Genomic DNA, 20425 nt, shown 5'->3' on the forward strand with positions numbered 1-20425 from the left:
TTCAGGGATCTGCTTGGTAGAGTACTATGGGACGAAGCCCTGGAGGGAAGAGAGGTCCAAGAAAGCTGGTTATTATTCAAGAATCACCTCCTCCAAACTCAGGAGCAGTGCATCCCAACAAAGAGGAAGTCAGGCAAAAACGCCAGGAGGCCTGCATGGGTGAACAAGGAGCTGCTGGACAAATTAAAACACAGAAGGGAAGCCTACAGATGGTGGAAGCAAGTACAGGTAACCTGGAAGAATACAGAAAAATTGTCTGGGCAACCAAGGATCAGGTTAGGAAAGCTAGAGACCTGATAGAATTAAATCTGGCCAGGGAGATCAAGGGCAACAAGAAAAGCTTCTTGTAGATATGTCGATAATAAAAGGAGGACTAGGGAAAACGTGGGCCCTCTCTGAAAGGGAATGAGAGACCTGGTTACCCAAGATGTGGAGAAGACTGAGATAGCGAATGGATTTTTTGCCTCAGTCTTCACTGAAAGGTGTTCTAGCCACACTGCCCAAGTCGCACCAGGTAAAGGCAGGGACTGTGAGAATGAAGAACCACCCACTGTAGGAGAAGATCAGGTTTGAGACCATCTAAGCAACGTGAAGGTGCACAAGTCCATGGGACCTGATGAGATGCAGGTCTTGAATGAACTGGCAGATGAAGTTGCTAAGCCACCATCCATCATATTTGACAAGTCGTGGCAGGCCGGTGAAGTTTGCATCAACCGGAAAAGGGGAAACCCAGCCCCCATTTTTAAAAAGAGGAAAAAAGAAGACACAGGGAACTACAGGCCAATTAGTCTCACCTCTGTACCTGGCAAGATCATGGAGCAGATCCTCCTGGCGACTGTGCTAAGGCACATAGAAAAAAAATGTGGTGATTGGTGACAGCCAACATGGCTTCATTAAGAGCAAATCATGCCTGACAAATTTGGTGGCCTTGTATGATGGGATTACAGCATTGGTGGATAAGGAAAGAGGACTGACATCTATCTGGGGTTGTGCAAAGTATTTGACACTGTCCCACACAACATCTTTGTCTGTAAATTGGTGTGCTGGGTTTATGGGAGAAACTGCAGAAATGGTCCCTGTAAGTAGCTGTGAAAAGCTTCACTGGCTCCAAAACTGGTTGGACCAGCCTCTGGCTGGGTCGAAACCCCCATCCCTTCAGGCCAGGGCCAACCCAATCAGTGCCTCTGCAAATGCCCAATTTAAAATGGGGACAAGCGAGCCTAAATTGGGGCTGGACCTGCAGTGAAAACAAGGTGGAGGCAGCGGCTGGTCCCCCAGCCTCCCGGGTGGGCAGCTGCCCATGCTGGGCCACAGCTACCTGACTGGAGATGACCACAGTGACACGACTTGGAGAGTTGCGAAGCCTCTGCCAAGGTTCATCAGGCCCAGCACAGCTGCTGTGGAGACATGGCCATGCAGACACGGCCATGCAGACACCAAAGGCAGCAAAGGCAGAGCAGGAGGAGGTGTGCCAGAGCTGAGATTCCCCTGCAGCCCGTGGTGAGACGGCAGCGGCCCCCCTGCCACCCGTGGAGATTAATGGTGGAGCAGAGATCCACCCGCAGCTCTTGGAGAACCCCATGCTGGAGCAGAGATGCCTGTGGCTGAAGGAAGTTATAGAGAATGGTCTCTGTGAGCAGCTCGAGGCTGACGACAAGGCAGAGAGGCATCTGAAGCCCATGGAGAACCCTACACCAGAGTGGGTGGCAGCTCCCTAGGAAGTCGTGACTCCATGGGGAAGACGCCCACGCTGGAACAATCTAATAGGTAAGGATTGCATCCTGTGGGAAGGACTCACATTGGAGAAGTCTGTGGATTGTCCCTTGAGTAGGCGATCCACTGGAGCGGGGGGAAAAGGATGTAAGGACTCCTCCTTTAAGAAAGGAGTGGCAGTAACAACGTCTGATGAACTGACCTGCAGCCCCCCCATTCCCCGTCCCCCTGCGTCACTGGAGGAGGAGGTAGAGCTAGGAAGAAAGGAGGGATGGAGGGAAGGTGTTTTTAAGATCTGAGTTTGTTTCTTGTTATGCTGCCTGAATGAACCACTAACGAATTAGTGTTTTGTCCTCAAGCCAAGTCCATTTTGGCCAGGGGCCATGACTGGTGGGTGATCTCTCCCTGTTTTTATGTCGACTGTCAGGCCTTTTGTTACATTTCTTTCCTCTCCATCTCTCTGAGGAGGAGTGGGTGAGTGACCTTGAGGTGGCTCAGCTGCCAGCTGGGCTATACCATGATAATTGGAAAGGCATGGGTTTGACGGGTGGACCACTCTATGGATAAGGAGTTGGCTGGATGGCCACACTCAGAAGAGTTGTGGTCGATGTCTTGATGTCCAAGTGGAGACCTATGATGAGCAGCATTCCTCAGGGTCAGCACTGGGGCTGGAGCTGTTTAACATCTTTATTGGTGACATGGGCAGTGGGATTGAGTGCACTCTCAGCAAGTTTGCTGATAACCAAGCTAAGTGATGTGATCGACACCCTGGAGAGAAGGGATGCCATCCAGAGGGACCTTGAGAGGTGGGCCTGTGTGAATCTCTTGAATTTTAACAAGGCTAAGGGCAAGGTCCTGCACATGGGCTTGGGATTGCCCCAATCCAAGTACAGGATGGGCAGAGGATGGATTGAGAGCAGCCCTGAGGAGACTTGGGGATACTGGTTGATGAGAAGCTCAACATGTGTCGGCAATTTGCGCTTGCAGCCCAGAAAGCCAAACCGTATCCTGGGCTGCATCCAAAGAAGCGTGGCGAGCAGGTCGAGGGAGGTGATTCTGTCCTTCTGCTCAGCTCTCGTGAGACCCCACCTGGAATACTGCGTTCAACTCTGAGGCCCCCAACACAAGGAGGACATGGAGCTGTTGGAGCAGATCCACACGAGGGCCACAAAGATGATCTGAGCGCTGGAACATCTCTCTTGTGAAGACAGGCTGAGAGAGTTGGGTTTGTTTGGTCTGGAGAAGAGCAGGCTGTGGGGACACATTCTAGCAGCCTTCCAGTATCTAAAGGGGGCCTACAAGAAAGGAGAGGGACTTTTTACAAGGGCGTGTAGTGATAGGACAAGGGGTAATGGCTTTAAACTGAAAGAGGGGAGATTTCGATTAGCGATATAAGTAAGAAATTTTTTACAGTGAGGGTAGAGAAACACTGGAACAGGTTGCCCAAAGGAGTTGTGGATGCCCCATCCGTGGAGGTGTTCAAGGCCAGGTTGGATGCGGCTTTGAGCAACCTGATCTAGTGGCAGGTGTCCCTGCCCATGGGAGGTGGTTTTGAAGCAGATGATCTTTAAGGTCTCTTCCAACTCAAACCTTTCTATGAAGCTATGTTCCTGGAAAAGCTTTCTTGCAAAATCTATCCTGAAAGTGCCGTGTCTGTTGAGATAATGAATTCTCTGCTGAATTACACCACCTTGACATTTTCTTTCTGTTTCTACTCAGAACTGCAGAGTTTTCTTATCTTTTTCATTTTTCTCTGATTACCTGTCCTTCAGACATTCTCTTTACTAGTAAGCGTAGCTGTTGAGTCGTTTGAGAGTCATTTGAAGGACCAGGGCCAGTCCTTTGGAGAGTTGGGGTCAACTTCTTTTGTAAAAGAGATTTCAGGAAAAAACAAGCAGTTTTTTGTTCCCTTTCCTGCTCTTTTCTCTGTTACATCTTTAGTTTGTTGGTGACAGGTAGGCCTATTAGTAGATAAAAACATCATTAGTAGTAACTCAGTGTTAAGTCTTTCCTAGTTTACATCTGTTTCTTGATTAGAATTCTAGGTTAGCAGGTGTATGTAGGTCTTGTTAAGCTGTTATGTTTGTAGTTTGAGTTTCATTAGTGTTTACATGTGAAAGCTGTTGTATGTTGTGAAAGGGAAAGCTTCATGTGTTTTGAAAGGTATTGTTTTGTGGGTTCATGAGGACGATGAGAGACCAAATGCATTTCTTGAACTAGATATAGAAATGAAAACAGTGAAGAGGAATGAAACTCTAAAAAAAATTAAAAGTCAGTGAGGATTAACCTTGCTTTTCCTTTGCTAATGAAAGTTCTCTGATATAAGTGTCTTGTAAAAGTAACTAGAAATTGTACAGATCAGTTCAGGTCTACAGTCAGTGCACAAATATCTGGATTAATGGAGATCGGAGACTTTGGAAATCACGAGTAATGGAAAAACTCTAGTAATAAAATTGTTTCGGACTGTAGAATGGTTCCCACATTTGTAGCAGGATCCCTACTGTGGACAGACCCGAGTCATGACCGTACACCAATATGGTTAGAAATCACGCTCGTTTATTACAACCGACACACAGGTTATATAGCAGAATATGGCGTGACACGACTACATTCTACAATTGGCTTGCTTAGCGTAAACACACTCTCGTGGGCTATAGTGATAGGGCAGCGCTAGCAGACCACAGGTAATAAGCTCATCCCTTTAGTCTCCTCATCGCGGTCATCGGAGAGGGATCCGGGAGGCGTGCATCTTGGCAGGCAATCAATCTACATTTCCTTTTAAGGCCGTTAAGTTAATTTGAAGGACAAAAGTAATCTAGTTGGTAACCTTGCGCTCTGGGGACCAAGCAGGAATTGTCCATACCCGAGAGAATATTATGGCCAGTCTCGGAGAGGAACTCCTCCACACACATTGACTGTCCCATACTCCTAGGACTTGCAGTTTCAGGAGAGTTTATTAATCCGAACTTGACCCCATGAAAAAAGAACCAATCTAGAAGACTGCAGAACCCTTTATAAGCTATCTAGTTGCATTTCTTTGGATGCTGTGCTTAGACTAATAAACCTGCCAGAACCTTAGGCAACTTGTGACGAGTTCAGTTCAGGAGGAGTTAATGTATACTTAGTCCAAACTGGAAGACGTACTGAAATGGGACTTACAGAATGGTTCGAGTTGGAAGGGACCTTTAAAGGTTCTCTAGTCCAACACTCCTGCCATGAGCAGGGACACCTGCCACTAGATCAGATTACTCAGAGCCCCGTTCAACCTGACCTTAAATGTTTTCAGGGATCGGGCATCTGTAACCTCTCTGGGAAACCTATTCCAGTGTTTTACCACCCTCATCATAAGAAATTTCTTCCTAATATCTAGTCTGAATCTACTCTCTTTTAAATTAAAACTATTACCCCTTGCTCTGTCCCTACAAGCCCTCTAAAAAAGTCTGTCCCTGTCTTTCTCGTAAGCCCCCTTGAAGTATCGAAAGACCACAATAAGGTCTCCCCAGAGTCTGCTCCAGGCTAAACAACCCCAACTCTCAGCCCGTCCTCACAAGAGCGGTGTTCCACCCCTTTGATCATTTTTGTGGCCCTCCTTTGGACCCACTCCAACAGGTGCATGTCTGTCTTATACTGAGGACTCCAGAGTTGGATGCAATACTCCAGGTAGCATCTCACTTGAGCAGAGTAGCGGAGCACAATCACCTCCCTTGACCTGCTGGTCGTGCTTCTTTTGATGCAGCCCAGAATATGGTTGTCTTTCTAGGCTGCAAGTGCATGTTGCTCGCTCATATCCAGTTTTTCACCCACTAGTACCCTTAAGTCCTTTTCTGCAGGGCTGCTTTCAATCCTTTCATCTCACAGGTTGTATTGATACCAGGGGATTGCCCCAACCCATGTGCAGGACCTTGCACTTAGCGTTTTTGAACCTCCTGAGGTTCACATGAACCCACTTCTTGAGCTTGTCCAGGTCCTTCAGGATGGCATCCTATCGCTCAGGTGTGTCAACTGCACCACTTAGCTTGATGTCATGTGTGAACTTGCTGAGGGTGCACTCACTCCCACTGTCTGTGTCATTGATGATGATATTAAACAGTACTGGTGTCAATACTGGACCCCTGAGGGGCACCACTCGTTGCTGATCTTGATCTGGACATTGAGCCATTGACTACTACTCTCTGGATGCAACCATCCAGCCAATTCATCATCCACCGAATAGTCCATTCATCAAATTGTTATCCCTCAAGTTTAGAGGGAAGGATGTTGTGGGGGACCGTGTCAAAAGTCTTACAAAAGTCCGGATAGATGACATCAGTAGTGCTTCCCTTCTCCACTGATGCAGTCACTCCATCGTAAAAGGCTACTAGGTTGGTCAGGCAAGAATTACCCATGCTAGCTATCTTGAATCGCCTCCCTGTCCTCCCTCAATGTAGCTTCTAGGAGGATCTGTTTTGTTATTTTCCAGGCACAGAGGTGAGATTAACAGGTGGATAGTTCCCAGGGTCCTCCTTTCTACCGTTTTTAAAAATAGATGCAATGTTTCCCTTTTTCCAGTCGCCAGGGACTTCACCTGACTGCCATGACTATCATGGAGAGTGCGTTGGCAACTACATCCGCCACTTCTGCCAGGACTCTGGGATGCATCTTGTCAGGTCCCATAGACTTAGTATGTTCAAACTCCTCAAGTAGTCTCGAACCTGATCTTCTTTTACAGTGGGAGGGACTTTGCTCCCCCAGTCCCTGCCTTGAGGTTCAGCTTCTTGAGAGGTGTGGAGAGATTGCCGATGAAGACCAAGGCAAAAAGTTGTTGAGTACCTCAACCTTCTCCTCGTTTGTTTTTACCAGTTTGCCAGTCGTCTTCATTTGGGGGGATACACTTTCTTCAACCTTCCTTTTCTGACAGACATACCTGTAGAAGCCCTTCTTAGTATTCTTTGCGTCCCATGCGAGTTCAGCTCCAGCTGCGCTTTGGCCTTCCTGACCCCATCCCTACACAAACGGGCAATGTCCCTGTACTCTTCCCAGCATACCTGTTCCTGCTTCCACTGTCAGGTTCTACTTGCATTGACTTGTTAAGACTGGGATTTGGCTTTACTTTTGCAAATCATGTGTTCCGCTGGAACAGAACGCTGTGCAAGATCTGTGCTTAGTGTGCAAAGCTATAAGGCTTTGTCTAACCATAACCTCTACCAGCAACAGTACTGTCATCTAAGCATGTAAATGCCAAACTTACTATGCTTCGTTTGCTGCTGAGTAGTTTTTTTGGTTTCAACAAATCTTTATTTAATTGTACTATCGTCATCTCTGGGAGGTAGGTGGCACCATAGTTACAGAAGTTCTCATTAATACCAAGATTAAATGAGCTACTGCTGTTTAAGAAAAAGCTGCCACCCATTCCTCCCCCCGTCCCCCCCCCATCTTTTGGAGTTGTAACTTCAAGTGAGTCAGGATATCATGTAGTAGTGTATACGACGAGTACCGTTTGGGGGCAGGGAGGAGTGTGAATACGTTACTTTGAGTGAAATACAGATTACTATGTTTATGCGTATGGAAACAGATCTGAAAGTATATAGCTTTATAATGAACAACTGCTTTACCACCTTCTACTAGCACGTTTTACAACTACTGAAGCTCTATGCCTGTGTAAATTCTAACTGTAAATGGTGAAAGTTTAACTGTAGTGTACTCTGTGAAAGTTCAAATTAAAACAACACCTGGATATCCACTTTTTGAGAGTTTTCTGTTCTTTTAAAAAGTATCCAACTTTTGAATATTTTTTTTGTCTTGGGTTCACTGCCACTGTACACTTCTGTATGTGGTAATGGTTGAAGCAAATAGGCTTAATATCTTACTGGCATACAGTTCCTATGGTATCATCTGTGCAAGCTGAATGATGTTGACCTGCTAGAAATTGCTGTTCTAGTAAATTCCGGGGTGGGGCTGTGTGTTGTATGCTTTATTTGGAAGACTCTAGGTAGGTCTGGATGCCTTAATTGTAGTGCATCTCTTCCCTGTATGAAAAACCTTAGTAAAGAATATTGGCAACTGTGTTCTACATGATTAGACATGATGCTTGCATGATGTAAAAAAATGAACTTTGTGTAAATTTCAGTAACGTGCATTTCTCTGACTGTATAAAAACAAACTTCTTTTTCATTATGCTTCTTTTATTTCTTTTTAATTATCAATGTCATTGTTATCAGTCTGTAGAAGCTGCCTAGTGAAATATTTGGAGGAAAACAACACCTGTCCAACCTGTAGAATTGTTATACATCAGAGCCACCCGTTACAGTATATTGGGTAAGTATGAAGGCAAAAGTGCAAATAGCTTCACCCCAAACTGTTTCAGCCTTTTTAATACAACACAGCTTTTCCCTAAACTTTATTACTTATTGTCCTAGTTTCAGCTGGGACAGTTAGTTTTCTTTTTAGCAGCTAGAATAGTGCTGTGGTTTTGGTTTAGTATGGGTTTTGGTATGAGAAGAATGTTGATAACACACTGATGTTTATAGTTGGTGCTGAGACATCAAGGACTTTTCAGCTTCCCATGTTTTGCCAGCGTGCGGGAGCACAACAGGCGGGGGGGAAACAAGGCCGGGATGAAGGACCCACAGCTTCTAATTTATGGTTTGAACTTAGAATTAGGATTGAGATCCAAATAGGCCAATGGAATACTCCATATCATGCAATGTCATTTCCAGTATATAGGTGAGGGTTGGCCAGGAAGTTTTCACTCTCTGCTTTTTTCATTCTCTCTTTGGGGCTCTTGCTCTTCTGGGATTGTGATTTTGGGACTTCTCTGTTTCGGGATCACTAGCGGGATGGGATGGGTGTTGGTCAGCAGGTGGTGAGCAATTACACTGTGCATCCCTTGTTTGTATAGGTTATTATCATTTTTATAAATTATCATAGATTATTATAATTTTAATGTTATTTTTATCATTAATACTTTGGTTTTATTTCTGTTTTTAAATTGTTCTTGTCTCATCCCATGAATCTCCTTCCTTTTCCCCTTTAATTCTCTTCTGCATTCCTCAGGGGGATGGGGAAGGGTGAGTGAGGGGCTACGTGGCCTTTAATTGCCGGCTGGGTTAAACCACGACACACTCTTACAAAACCCTCAAAATAATTAGTCTCAGTTGAACAGTGCTTTTCAGTGTCTGACAGAATAACGAGAGAAATAATTGTCAGCTTTATTGTTTAGTTAATCTTTCAAAGGTTTGTTTAGTTCATAAGGAGAGGTAAGAGTATGGCAGCAAAAATATTAGACCAGTGGCTTTAACCTCTAGAATGGAACCATCTTGTCCTTTGTTCTATTTTGATCCCTACACAGAGCACTCTCTTTTTCTGACCTAACATGAATGTGGTATTGTAGGTTGGTTTCCTTTTTTTTTACTAAGTATTTTTGTTGTTTTTTATCCTTTTGTTTTCAGAAAAGACATTCCCTTTCTTTTTCTTCAGTGCTTTCCCTTCTTTTTACTGAACTGTAGTAACTTTCTCTGATGAAAATCCATTGTGACAGTGTGTTTGCGCTAGCTGTTGCACATCAAGTAGTGTTTTTGCTACCTTTATGAAGAATTTATTTTCATTTGTGACAGTTTTCAGTGTGTCTTTCTCAGTTCTATAACAACTTCTGAAGCAATGCTTATAGAAAATGAGTTTGATTTCTCTTAACTTGCGTAGAAAACTGTTTTCTGTGTCAAAATGGCCAGGAAACAGCATCAAATTAAGAACTGCTAGAAAAGAATTTGCTTGGTTTTGATTATTAAATACACGTCAAAGAAAGTATTTTGCCAGAACTAGTTATAAAATACTGCCCCTTCAAGACTGAAACTGCCTTTGCCCAGCCTACTTTTGGATATGTGTATTTTTTTAATAAAGAATTGACGGGAGTTTCACAAATGTCTTAGAATGTACATTTGCACTCCTATTCATATCCCTCTATCTGAAAGATAGCTAAACCAAATGTGTCTCCTGATTTCTGAATGGTGTGAAATTCTCACCTCTGATCTAATAGTGAAGGCTAATTTACTCATTTATGTTGAAATATTTTTGAAGATGTTACTGCAATCCATATGTGACACTTGAAAATCCTAGCTTGTGCAAAAGGAATTGCTACTGGCTGAAATAACATGAATATTTTGATTCTTCTTGCAGTGCTGCTTAGAAGATAGTAATGGTCAATTGTAAATCTCTTGAATCGTGATGATTTCTGTACTTGTTCACTGTTCTCTGCTGCTGTGAAGTGCACATGTCAGGTGATCAGAAACCTGAGACTACTCTTGTACGCCTCTTCTGTTTAAGTCAGATTCAGGATTTGGTATTGCAAGCTCTATTGGAGTAATATCCTTGCAGCAGCTGAGACAGACTTTTGAAACACTTCTGATTTTATTTATCAATTGGAATTCAGGGTAATATTTTGTTTCTTTCAGAGAATGACTTATTTTAGACTAAAACAGAATTTTGTCTAGGTGAGCTGGGAATTAAAATTTAGATTCTTAACTGGTCCTATTACCTCTATTTTATTTGAGCTACACTACCTATACAGGCTTCTGAGATACATAATGTTGCAGTTAAAATGTTGACTTTTAAGAGCAAAGTAAAATTTTATTGTTGTGGCCTTTTTCTGTGAGCTGTTTTCTTGTGTTTTTGGAAAAGCCTAGTAAAGGTAACTAAGTAATCTAGAAATGTGAGACATGAGTCTGTAGGGGTATGGAACAGAATATCCTTGATGCTTTTGTAATAAAAATGGTTTATCTCAAAGTTGTCAAAGAATTGTGAGATTATTAGTGGCATACTTACTTGATGCAGGAGGCCATGTTCCATGGAGTGTCATCCTCTGCCTGTCCAAGACTGTTCTTCCTCAAACTTCCACTGGCTTTCTGTTTTAGCCTGTACTTTTTCATAATTTGTTTCATGTTACTGTCCTTCCTTGTTTGATATAAATACTGATTTGAGAGTTGAAATTCTTCTTGTGTGAATTTAGAGATTTTACATCAATTTAGTACTGGAACTTTTTTTAAGATAAATGTTTTGAATCAAGATGGTCAACTTAAACATTTGATTTTGTTTTCTTTTCTTGCTAGTCATGACAGAACAATGCAAGATATTGTTTACAAACTTGTGCCAGGCCTCCAAGAAGGTAAGTTGCAGTATGACCTTTTTCTAGAGGTTGTTTTGCACATACTTCTTTAACACTTTCAAAAAAAAAAAAAAAGATTCAGATGATGAAAATGCAGGGGCAGGGAACTGAGGAGAATACAATGGAAAACATGTTCCTTCATTTGTCATTTCCAGTGATTAATTTAATTTCATACCTGTATTAGCAGCAATTAGGGGGGAGGAAAGATGACATATTTCTTCCAAAACTAGTATTATGTAAAGCAGAATAGTATTTCAGCTTTTGAATGTTGACATGCTGTAACTCTCATTTGTTCATGTTAAACTGTGTACTTAAACCTGTTGTGCCAGCTTTCTAGAATTCTCAGTTAGAATGTAATGCAGAACAGCTTTTAGTTTTAGCGAAGCTTCTGCTACTGAGTCCTTTCTTAGCTGGGAATTAACTTTCAATTTGTGTTTTTATAATCCTCTTTGAGACTGAATCTATTCAACTAAACTAGTACTTTATAGTAACTGCTCAGTAATTTTTTCTTACTTACATTCTCAATGTATGTTACAACTTTCACTTAAATAGCATTTTAATCCGTTTACACTGCAAACCCAGAACATTTTCAAACATCAATAAGATTAAATAGATTATTTAAAAATTATTTATAGCGTATTGAACATCAAAACTATAAATAAAAATTCATAAACAATGATTTGACTGAAATGCTATTGGAGGGATTCAAAATAAGTTATAGTGTTTTAAATTCTGTATCATTCTAATAGCTATACTATAGTAGTAGCTATACAGATGACTTTGTAGTATTCTAACTGAAAAATAAAAGCATGACTTGATACAATACCAAAGATAGAAGAGTAGTAAATACTGACAATACCACTACTTGTTGGCAAGCGTCTCATTTAAGAGGGAAGGGATTCGGCATAACTTCGTAAATATTGCATTAGAACTTCATTACAGGGATTAATATTTACAATTTTAAACAGCGGAAATGAAAAAGCAAAGGGAGTTTTATCACAAACTGGGCATGGAAGTTCCAGGGGACATCAAAGGGGAGACGTGTTCTACAAAACAGCACCTAGATTCCCATCGGAATGGTAAATGTCCTTTATTTATTCTCTCTTGGGCGGGTGATGGCTAGTAAATTGATGAAAACAACTGTTGGAGGTATGTGCCAATCACAATTGGTTTGTAACACTGCACAGTAGAGTGAGTGTAGGATTGTTGCTTTGTCCCTTATTTGTGTACAGAATCTTTTTTTTGGCTGGTCGTAGCATATAGCACTTGGTGAGGGAGATCTCCATAGTAGTGCCTACATGGGGACTCTCTGAAATTACCCAGCTTCTCGTCAGCTAGCAGTTGAACTGGAGGTGGTGCTCTGTATGTATTCTTCTCTTTCATGTGTGGGGCTGTTGGCAGATAGTGTTGCCTAAGCAGACAAGCACGATTTGGGAAAAGTTTATTCTATGTTGCAGTCCTGAGCTGTGCTGTTTTAATCATACTGGCATTACAAGCTGCTGCTGAATGTTATCCCATATATCTGATTTCTTATCTAAGGTGAAACTAAAACAGATGAAAATTCAAACAAAGAAACTTCTGAGGAAAAACAAGAAGAAGATAATGACTACCACCGCAGTGACGAACAGGTGAGCTCATAGGGCATGTTTTGGTTTTATGTTGTATTTTAGCTTTAGTGCTTTGGTAAGACACTACTAATACTAAGACAGTGTTAGCCCTATACCATAAAAATTATATGAAAGCAGGGAAGTTCACTATTAAGTCTTAAACTTAAAGCCTGTTTGGAAGTGAAGTCTCCTTTTGGGATAAACAAGCCATCCCTTTTATGTTTTCCTGATACATGTGTCCGGAGTAAATTAAACTTGGTTTAATTTTCTTTTCAATTATAATGTAAGGAAACTTTCAAAGGGATTATATCTAGTACTAGATCCTATTAGTCTAAACTCTTTGTGATGATTTACTTTTTACATTAAGTAATGAATAGCTGGATGAGAAAAGAAGTGAGAATTGAAACACAGAAATTTGAAAGACCTTTTGGGGGGTGATCTTTAGAGCGTCATTTGTATACGTTCTTTTCAAACTTTAAATTCTTTTTTGAACATGTTAAAATTCTGTTATAAACTGGATTTAGCAGTTGCATTAAAAGCAAGAAGTTACATTAGCAGCAATCATTAAAAATTGGCAATGGTATTTTTACTGTTTATCTTACTCTAGCTTTTGACATTAGGTCGTCTTGAGCTATTGGCAGCTTATAAATTTGGACTGAAGCAGCCTTATTCCAACATGAGAAATTCTTTCTTGAACGTCTAGATCCATTTTCATTACACTAGTGCTTATCACTAACCAGATAAGATGTTAGAGAATGTTTTCTTTAATAGGACTACAGGCATTTCAGTTTAAGGAATACTAGTACTGTACTTTTTCACTTTGTTGTATTAATAAAAATGGCACATAGAATACATAATGAAGACTGCAGAAAGTTGTTCCAGCAAACTCTGACTCTTTGCTTTTTCCTGAAGGTAAGCATTTGCTTGGAATGCAATAGCAGCAAATTGCGTGGATTGAAACGAAAATGGATTCGCTGCTCAGCACAAGCAACAGTCTTGCATCTAAAGAAGTTCATTGCCAAAAAACTTAACCTTTCTTCCTTTAATGAGGTAAACTTTAATTTTTTAAAATTATTTTGCAGATACAAAAACCTTACGGAAAGTGTGAGATTGTTCCTTTGCAAAGGAGTGTCTTTCAGTCTGATTTTCCAGAAAACAGAAGCATACACTGTTTCTTGAGTTACATATTACGTAGCCATTTTCCTGTCCTTTTCGGGCCTGTACAGGACTTGCCACTTAGTTTGCAGTGTGTCTTTTCTTGTCCGTGCGTAAATAGTTGAGCTGAAAGACTTGGTTATGTGCTTCCACATGTGTGTCTTTGACGGCTTGTAGCCAGGTATACCCCAAGCTTTTGGAGATTTCACACGCAGTGCAGGGAGGGGACAGGCAGTAACAACACTTTAACACTACTGAAGCCCAGCTTAAGAGAAAGCAGCACTAATATTTTGTTCCTTTCTTTGCTCTCGGTGACACTCAACCTGAAGTTGCTGCCTACCACGAGCACAGTATTACCAGACACCTACTTTTCCCTCTCTTTGCAGGGAATATTTGGAAGAATTTATGGTGAAAAGTACAGAACGGCAGGCAATTCTTTGCACTTGTCCTTGTTCAGATTTGAAATTAACAGTGGCAAACACACAAATGCATCCTCTGTTGACCACTTTGTTGGGTCTTGTTCACGGTCTTTAGACATATCAATTGACTCCCAGCTTGACATCTCCCAACTCCACATTATGTCACTGATTCACTGAATTTCATTAAGACTTTTCATTCAAATCAAATCATCTGCTTTCCAGTCCAATGTGTCAACATCTTTCTGCTCAAACTTTTCAACAACCAGCTAGCATCTGTATCACTCTTCCTTCCTAGCTTCTGTACACTTCAAACCAACACTCTTGTCTTTATGGTTGGAGTACATCCCTAACCTCTGCTAATCTTCCTGAAACAAAACTGTATCTTCTGTCTTGTTCTCAGCTGGCTTGGAAGTGGTTGACTCCTGGCTGTAGGCCAGCAGCAACATGCCACACAGTGGAATGGAGGGTTTAAATACACACATAAAAAAAAAAGCCACTTTTGAACAATGTGTGTCCTCCATTCCATTGTGCCAGTCTGTGATTTAACAACCTGCTTGCCTTTTACTGAAAGAACAAGCTCTCAGGAGTACTGTTTATTCCTTTGCCATCCCTGCCCACCTTCTTAAAGAGTACATGAATTGTGGTGTAATCAGTGTAACAGTACCAAGTATTGAGTACATAGTAGACGTATTTAAGCTTGTCGGCACTTGGTTGATTGCTGTAGACTATTGCATTTTTGAGTTATTGGCAGTTAGATAAGCCATGTAAATGGACTGCATAAACATTCAGGCCTTTCTGCGTTGTGTGGTAAAATGTTGTTAATACAAGCTGCCTTGGTGGAACTTCCTGTTTTCATGCATGTTCCCTGTTTTAGTTCATGTTCAGCTACTGTAGTTCAGCTGATTAGTAGTCGTACAGTCCTCGTGTTTTTCTGTTTATATATCCTCGCTTTTTCTGATATCAAGATCTTTCAACACTGATACTAAAGTAAAAATAGCTATTGAGTATCTGCAGAAAACCCATAAGTATAGTATATGAGGGAGGTGGCAGATAGTTGTTTTAAAAAATTTATCCTTTGAGCAGAAAGCCACCTGGTTGGTGTTAGGTAAGAAATTTTCATAGTACATTAACAGAACTGTCTTTCAGATTTGTGAATTCTGTCGCCTCAATCCTTTTATTGGCCCTTTTTAAAAGCATTTAAAGCTTTTGGGAAAGGGCATTAGTAGTACTTGGGAAGCTAAATCAAACAGTAAAGTCCTGTTCACTCAGTATTTCCTAGATAGGCACAGAGATGGTCTTTTAGCGTTTTATGTTGAGAAAAGACACTCTCTTTTCTTTACTGGTACTATTTTTGCCTGCAGAGCCACTGCAAGACAAACAGTTCTAGTGTCTTCAGAGAAGAAAAATCTTGTCAAACATTTGTAGTATTATCTGAAATACGTTATTTCATGTAGTGTGTCCCAATGAATTAACTGTCATCTTTTTTTTGTCAGCTGGACATATTATGCAATGAAGAGATTCTTGGCAAGGACCACACACTCAAGTTTGTAGTTGTTACTAGATGGAGATTTAAGGTATGACACAGTGGTTCCAGGTAAATTGTGATGTGGCCAAATAAAAATGTTTAGAAAATAGCCATCTTTTGGAACTATACTGCAGAAACTGCAAATTCAATAAAAAGATACTTTCATAAATATCCAATACAGCATCCTTCAACACCAAATATTAATTTTATTTCCAAGAAAATCTAAATTGGAGAGACATGGATTTAATGGATGGACCACTCAGTGAGTAAAGAATTGGATGGATGGTTGCATTCAAAAAGTTGAGGTCGACGGCTCGATGTACAAGTGGAGACCAGTGACCAGTGTTGTTTGTTAGTGGTCAACATTGCAACCGATGTTGTTTAACATCTTCTTTGGTGACATGGACAGTGGGATTGAGTGCATCCTCAGCAAGTTTGCTGGCAACACCAAGCTGTGTGGTGTGGTTGACACCCTAGAGAGAAGGGATGCCATCCAGAGGGGTGAGAGGTGGGCCTGTGTGAACCTCATAAAGTTCAACAAGGCCAAGTGCAAGGTCCTGCACACGGGTTGGGGCAACTCTAAGCACAAGTACAGGCTGGGCAGAGAATGGATTGAGAGCAGCCCTGAGGAGACTTGGGAGTGCTGGTTGAGGAGAAGCTCAGCAGGAGTCAGCAATGTGCTCTTGCAGCCCAGAAAGCCATCTGTATCCTGTGCCGCATCAAAAGAAGTGTTACCAGCAGGTCGAGGGAGGTGATTCTGTCCCTCTGCTCTGCTCTCATGAGACCCCATCTGGAATACTGCATTCAGCTCTGGGGCCCCCAGCATAAGAAGGACATGGAGCTGTTGGAGCGGGTCCAGAAGAGGGCCCCAAGGATGATCTGAGGGCTGGAGCACCTCTCCTCTGAAGACAGGCTGAGAGAGTTGGGACTGTTCAGCCTGGAGAAGAGAAGGCTCCAGGGTGATCTTACTGCAGCCTTCCAGTACTTAAAGGGGGCCTACAGGAAAGCTGGAGAGGGACTTTTTACAAGGCTATATAGTGATAGGACAAGGGGTAATGGCTTTAAACTGAAAGAGGAGAGATTTTGGTTAACTATAAGGAAGAAATTCTTTACTGTTAAGATGGTGAAGCACTTGGAACAGGTTGCCCAGAGGAGTTGTGGATGCCCCATCCCTGGAAGTGTTCAAGGCCAGGCTGGATGAGGCTTTGAGCAACCTCCTCTAGTGGAACGAGTCCTTGCCCATGGCAAGTGGTTTTGAACTAGATGATCTTTAAGGTCCTTTCCAACCCAAACCATTCTGAGATTCTATAAAATAAAGGAAAGTGGAATTAAGTATTAATTACAAGGGAAAAGGGGACACTGCATCAGCTGTCAAATTGTTATCAAGTCTGGCAAAGGAAGTGGAAGCTACAAGAAAGTATTATTTTCACCTATTTCAGGTAAAACTGGATTTAGTCCATGTGGGTGGGGAAATTGATTGTGATGCAGAAAAGGCAGAAATTGTCAACACAGTTCTCTCTGTAACTCAAGAAGGCTGTTCACTTCTAAAAGAGAGGCAGTAATTAATTACAATGCTTGTCTGCCTTAGTTAAGGAGACTTCTAGCAGCATATAGTAGGCATAAACAAGGCTGGTTAAAAGTGTTTGGGTGCATCTTTGACTTGCTTATTTTGATTTCTTTAGAAAACTTCCTTGAGCCTAAATAGTAAATAGTGGGGTGTTCATTCTGAGCATCAATAATCACAATAATGGCAACTCAGGCGAAATGAATGAGTGTAAGAATGAATTGTAAAATTGAACGCTTAGGAGGCAAGTCACATAGAGTCTGTGTATGTGTATTTGGGGATATTTGAAATAGGGGTTCGTATTCATAATGGGCAAGCAACACAGTCTGACCTTACAGTGTACACTGAGGTTAGAACCACTTCATGGCTTTAGATGCATATCTAGAAGTGCAGGTGGGAACAGGGAAGTGTTTTTCTGTCTTTGTGTAGAAAAATAATTGACTTGCATAAATGTAGCCCTGCACTGACAATATTGTGGTTATTTAGGAAGACAGATTGGTGACAAAGGATTGAAGCAAGCCTCTACAGTTCTGAGTGACAGGTGATTCATGAGCACCTTAAGTTGAATAAAAGTACATGTAAAAGAAGACAAAGCAAATGTTAGAGATTTGGGGCTGGGGGTTGGGGGTGACGACAGGGAAAGAACCAAACAAGAGCATCAAATTGATGTGCATATGTACAAGACTACTATTCACTTTTGTCATAGAAATCTATACAATTGTTAGTTACATAGAAAACAGAACTGTACACTGCCTTCTCAGGTCAAAGAGGTGGGGGATGTAAAATGAAACTGGGAGGTGGGAGGTCCGGAACAAAGAAGAGGAAGCAATTCTTTACAGGAGACACAGAATTCCTTGGTGCAGGATGTTGTGGATCTTAGAATTTACCTATTCATAAAAAACCACAATGGATACGTTCACAGAAGGGGAACCAAGTGAGAGCTGTTAAATATGAAGTACCACACGCTCTTATGCTGCCTTCTACATCTGCATTTCTTCCTTGCTGGGAACAGGTCTTCCAAGTTAAACAGATCTGGTAGAACTGATCTTAAGGTGACCAGTTCTTGAGACAAAGGGAAAGGATTCTTCATCTCTTGTTTGAGCTCCACAGATTAAACTGCATCTTGTCTTTGTCTTGGTGAAATTTTGACAGGTCAGATAGCTACTCTGATAATTGATTTAAGCTTTAGTTTATGAAACCAAAGTTTTGCTTACTGAACAGATAAGTTATGAAACAAAACCGGAACTAATCTGATGTTTCCGTCTTGCAGAAAGCACCTCTACTGCTTCATTACAGACCCAAAATGGACTTGCTGTAAGAGAACTTTATTGTCCTTCTGGACAGAGTTTTTTGCAGAGACTATCATCTGGCACCTTCTTAGTGCATCACTAATCACATGACACAAACCAGCCGAATAATTTTGGAAGACTGTAGTGCTTTCATAGCGGACTGTCCTTCTGAATATTTCTTCTAGGGATGTGTTACCTAGATTTCTGGACAGAAAATATTTATACCTTTTTTTGTACGGAAGAAAGAAGTCGCAACTCAACAAGACACTACCAGCACTAAGTTTACAGATACTGAAAACACTTCACAGTTCCATGTAGCTCAGCCTGATTTATCTCTTACAGTTACACAGAAATAACGTAGAATGTTGTGGGGTGATTTAAAGATATTGCTTTTGACACCAAGTTGCATTTAGTTACTTTTCACATTCTGAATCTTTAAAAACTATATTTTTGCAAAGTGTTACTGTCTTATATAGTATGCCTGATTGCATTGGCTTTATTCAATTTGTTCTGTAGAGCATTGAACATACCTAATGATATAGTGACTGGTGATAATTTATTATGCTGCATTGAAAACTACTAAAAATCTGGGAAACCAGTAAGTTTGTCATCTTTGCCCAGGTATTGCTTTCCCTCAATTTGTGTTTTAGTAGAGTTTTGATACTCTTTTATGCATGTTGATTTGCTAAGATTAATAAAATAATTCCAGTTGATTTTAATGTGCCCGGATATTTTGCTGTGGCATAAATCGCACCACATAATGACAAATACTCAAAAGTGCTACATTTGTGAACTTTTTAAAAAATAAACATTTCTTATGTAGTTGTGGCTTGCAGAAATCAGTTTTTAATTTAGCGAGAATTGCTCTCACTAGCTGTCAAAACACCAGCTCTTGGGCTTTGAGTGATATTGCACAGTTTTCACTTCACTGATTGGAAATTCCTCCGATCATTATGAGCAGCTTTATATTTCCTGTTTTCTTATGAAACCATAGCATTTTCTTTATTACAATTCCTAGCTGTGTTGGAGGCAGGGGTGTCAAAGAAGATTATTTTAGCACCTTCTGGCCTTAACACATAATTTTGCTTGCATCAGCCCTAATGGATGCAAAGTAATACACATGCATGCATATATGTGTGCATACGTCTGTACACACATATATGTTATAGAATGCACCCTGACTAGCACTGAGCAGGGTTCACTGTACTGTTTGTAAGGCTTTGGCTTTTTAAAAACAGTAGTTGAAAGTGATTTCTGCAAGCTGTGTACGGTATAGTATATAAGGTATGATTGTAAGAGTATTTGTCTGGCACAGGTGTCAGGTCGCTGAAAACAGGCTATGCCATATTATTGGCAGCTGGAAATACTTAAACTTCTAATTTTTAAAAGAGTTTTCCAGTCAGCTGAAAATGCTAGTTGCTATTCCTGTTATTAAACCCTGTTATTTTTTTATAAATTGTCTTTCAATAAGAAAACAAGTTTCCTGTAACAGCCCTGCTTCCTCTAGCTATGCTCCTTCCCTTCTTCTGCTAGAAAGTATTAATTGTTGATCTGCAAGAGGTTTATCTAAACATTTTAAATCCTCTTCCTCTTCTTGAGTTTTCAAAGCACCACATTCCTTACCATGTGTCCCATAATTTCCTGCTTTGAAGTCTTCAGTCCTCCCTTCTCAGCTCTGCTCCTGCAGAAGGGATGCTCCAACTTGGGTTTACCTTTGAAAGCAGGGTTTCTCATTTTTAGTTACAGTCACAGATGTGAATGGGAAGGAAATCAAAACGTGTGTGAGCAGAGAACGAAAGGGAGTCTACTGAACTTTGGAGATGGAAAGGAGAGCCACACAAAGGCCCAAATGTGTTGCTATCCTTGCAGATGAGGGTATAGAGTAGCTGTGTTTGAATGTTTGAGTTAGGCAGAACTCCACATGCGGGCTGGGTGGCTGAGTTTCGGGGTGGGGTGCGTGCATGCATATGAGCAGTGGAATTGAACGTGGCTCTGGTTTTGTCTTACAGTTTGTGGG

General features: G+C 41.3%; 1 protein-coding gene across 2 annotated transcripts in view; it reads left to right on the forward strand.

The window, feature by feature from the left end:
* PCGF3 (polycomb group ring finger 3) overlaps positions 1–18437 on the forward strand; it is a 30410-nt gene extending 11973 nt beyond the window's left edge. For both annotated transcript variants that reach the window (XM_086629557.1, XM_009977921.2), the window contains 7 exons: positions 7911–8007; positions 10794–10849; positions 11818–11928; positions 12389–12477; positions 13369–13506; positions 15524–15604; positions 18390–18437. In XM_086629557.1, coding sequence (XP_086485683.1) covers positions 7911–8007; positions 10794–10849; positions 11818–11928; positions 12389–12477; positions 13369–13506; positions 15524–15604; positions 18390–18437 — 620 coding nt within the window. The remainder of the gene's footprint in view (positions 1–7910; positions 8008–10793; positions 10850–11817; positions 11929–12388; positions 12478–13368; positions 13507–15523; positions 15605–18389) is intronic.
* Positions 18438–20425: the final 1988 nt, after the last annotated feature.

Source organism: Tauraco erythrolophus, chromosome Z (genome assembly GCF_009769465.1).
Source record: "Tauraco erythrolophus isolate bTauEry1 chromosome Z, bTauEry1.pri, whole genome shotgun sequence".
In the NCBI taxonomy this organism is placed as follows: Eukaryota; Metazoa; Chordata; class Aves; order Musophagiformes; family Musophagidae; genus Tauraco; species Tauraco erythrolophus.